At 33.0% G+C, this 2616-nt stretch overlaps 1 protein-coding gene across 3 annotated transcripts in view; it reads left to right on the forward strand.

The window, feature by feature from the left end:
* LOC117122586 (sulfotransferase 1C2-like) overlaps positions 1–1592 on the forward strand; it is a 7950-nt gene extending 6358 nt beyond the window's left edge. For all 3 annotated transcript variants that reach the window (XM_033268213.1, XM_033268212.1, XM_033268214.1), the window contains 2 exons: positions 81–255; positions 905–1592. In XM_033268213.1, the coding sequence (XP_033124104.1) occupies positions 81–255; positions 905–1017 (288 nt within the window). In that variant the 3' untranslated portion in view covers positions 1018–1592. The remainder of the gene's footprint in view (positions 1–80; positions 256–904) is intronic.
* Positions 1593–2616: the final 1024 nt, after the last annotated feature.

A 2616-nucleotide genomic window follows, 5' to 3' on the forward strand; every position in this document is an offset into this window, starting at 1 on the left:
TACAAAGGGGGGGGGGGGGGGGGGGGCTTAGCGGAAAGGTCTATTATAATATTATTTTTCACCCATGTGACTTCATTTAGAATCTTAGTGAAGTTGTTGAGAAAGTTGCATCGTTTCTTGGGTGGACGATTCCGGACGGAAAGTTGCCTGAGCTTCTTCAGCACTGCTCTTTTGAATCAATGAGGTCAAACAATAAGGTCAACTCTTCTGAGGATCCTTTGATAGACACCGACAAAATTCCATTCATGAGAAAAGGTTAGTTAGTTTTAATTTTGTTTCATCTCCGTAGGAGTACATAAATTAATAAATTATATATACAAATACGTAACATCTTTTTAAGCTGCAGTTTGGCTGTGAATGCTTAACTAGCCTACTCAGAAAAATATCTGACCATTTATACTATTAATAATATTCATAATAATATCACTATGCTGATAAACGTGCATTCACACTGGTCATAATTTTTTTTTTCTAAAGCTCTGTTTACACCATCATGTTTTATGTGACAAATACATTTGGTTAGTTTATAAATATGTGATTTTGTCGGTGTCTATCAAAGGATCCTCAGAAGAGTTGACCTTATTGTTTGACCTCATTGATTCAAAAGAGCAAATTATCATATTGTCTTGGTCAATAAAATCTGTTGTATGCCCATATATTTATGATGTGCCTATGTGTTCATGATGTGATGTCATCATGACCATATTTAGACCATGTTTTTGACAAATACAATTTAATAGCCTTTCTGAAAAAATGACATTTTATCATGAAAGAAAAATAAACATTTACAAATAATAATTCAATTATTATTTGTGAATATTTGATTCAAAATAGGCCTGCCGGTATATCTGTTGAATCAATATCGTTTACGAATAATACCATGATATGGATTATATATTCATAGGAACGGTTGGTGATTGGAAGAATTTCTTTACTGTTGCCCAAAGCGAAGCTTTCGATCAAATTTATCGAGAAAAGATGGCGGGTACAGGCTTAGAATACGACTACGAGCTATAGTTTTAAGGCAGAACAGAGAGGTTTATTCAGACAAACACATAGTTAATGAAATGTATCGAAATCCAGCATATTGATGCATACCTGCGTGTACACAGTGTGATGGCGACGCAATCTAATCACCTTCCTTGGTGTACGCGTTTGTGAAATTGCAGTTTTGTTCAGTGGTTTTAACAACATTGAAACTATTTTCACTGTGTAAAGGCGCTATAGAATTACGGCACCACCATTGCTATACAAGTCTTGTAGAGCAATAGCCCTGTCATAAAATTAATACTGTGTTAGTTGAGATGTTTGTTGGGGAAAAAAATCCTATTATAAAGATGACAAAAGCACTACCTGCACCTGATTAGCTTTGTCCACTCTGTCAAATATCATGTGACAAGTAACTGTGATTATGCCCATATTTGGATGCAAGCTAATATGAACAAAAAAATTGATAGTGAGGACATAACTTTATAATAATATTAGTCGTCAATGAAATGAAAAAATTTTTAAAATGCCATGATTTTATATTTTATTCACTAATGGATGACATCATTTATCGTTGAATAAAGATAATGATCAACTAAATTTCATTTTGTTCTCCTCACAGCTTTGGGGCCATTATGAATGCAATTTGTGCATATGCATAAAGATAGTAATTTTGAGAAAACACAATATTACCAGTTACCAGATATAGTAATCAGTCTTTGGACTATAGATGCCAGGGGCGGATTCAGAGATGTCCAAAAGAGGTGGGGGCCGATCGAGACAACACTATCATAGGGGATCTGGGTGCATGCCGCCGTGAAATTTTTGTGTTCTAAACGCCCGAAAATAACATTTGAGGCATTCTGGGAGCTATCACTTTTTTCTTTTTCTTTCTTTCTTTCCTTTTTTTTTTTTTTTAGTTTATTTATTCAACTGAACATACACTTTTGTTTCAGTGGCACACAACATTTCGGTGCATTCAATGAGAAAGAAAAACAATTAAACTAAAAGAAACTAAAAGTTATACAAAACAATTATACAATAACAGTATTCAGTACTGTATTGGTGTTAAAGCAAAATCCACTAAATAAAAAACAACATTACTGTTTTAATACTATTTTTAAAGTTAACAAATTATTACGTTATTAAGATACAGATAAGCACATAATAAAAAAAAATCAAACCACAACAACACAAAAGATTACTTATGAGGTAGAGGTATGCAATAATAATGACCTTCCTTTCCACAGGTTTTTAGACAATGATTTGCTAAATTTATCAATTTCCACAATAATTTCCTTTTTATATAATTCATTTTCATTGCCAAGAATAAAACACACATTTTCTGTAATATTTAAAGAGTTAAATTTATCCCAAACGTGGTGAAAGTTTAGTGATTGGACATTTTTAGTTCGCTGTTGGAGAGGGAGGGTATTTGAACGGAGCTTAAATTTGATTGATGCTCCTTCAAAATCAGTACCATCAAGAAGGTACTCCTCCATACTTCGTGACGTTTTAATTAGTGAATATTTTACAATAGAAGGTTTGCTTTTAATATCATCCTTCCAGCAATTTAACGAATTTTGTTTTAGAGCATGTTTTATTTCAGCTGCCCATATAGGATTGGGT

The sequence above is a fragment of the Anneissia japonica genome, unplaced genomic scaffold, assembly GCF_011630105.1.
Source record: "Anneissia japonica isolate Jap-2015-1 unplaced genomic scaffold, ASM1163010v1 scaffold1889_len2455224_cov183, whole genome shotgun sequence".
In the NCBI taxonomy this organism is placed as follows: Eukaryota; Metazoa; Echinodermata; class Crinoidea; order Comatulida; family Comatulidae; genus Anneissia; species Anneissia japonica.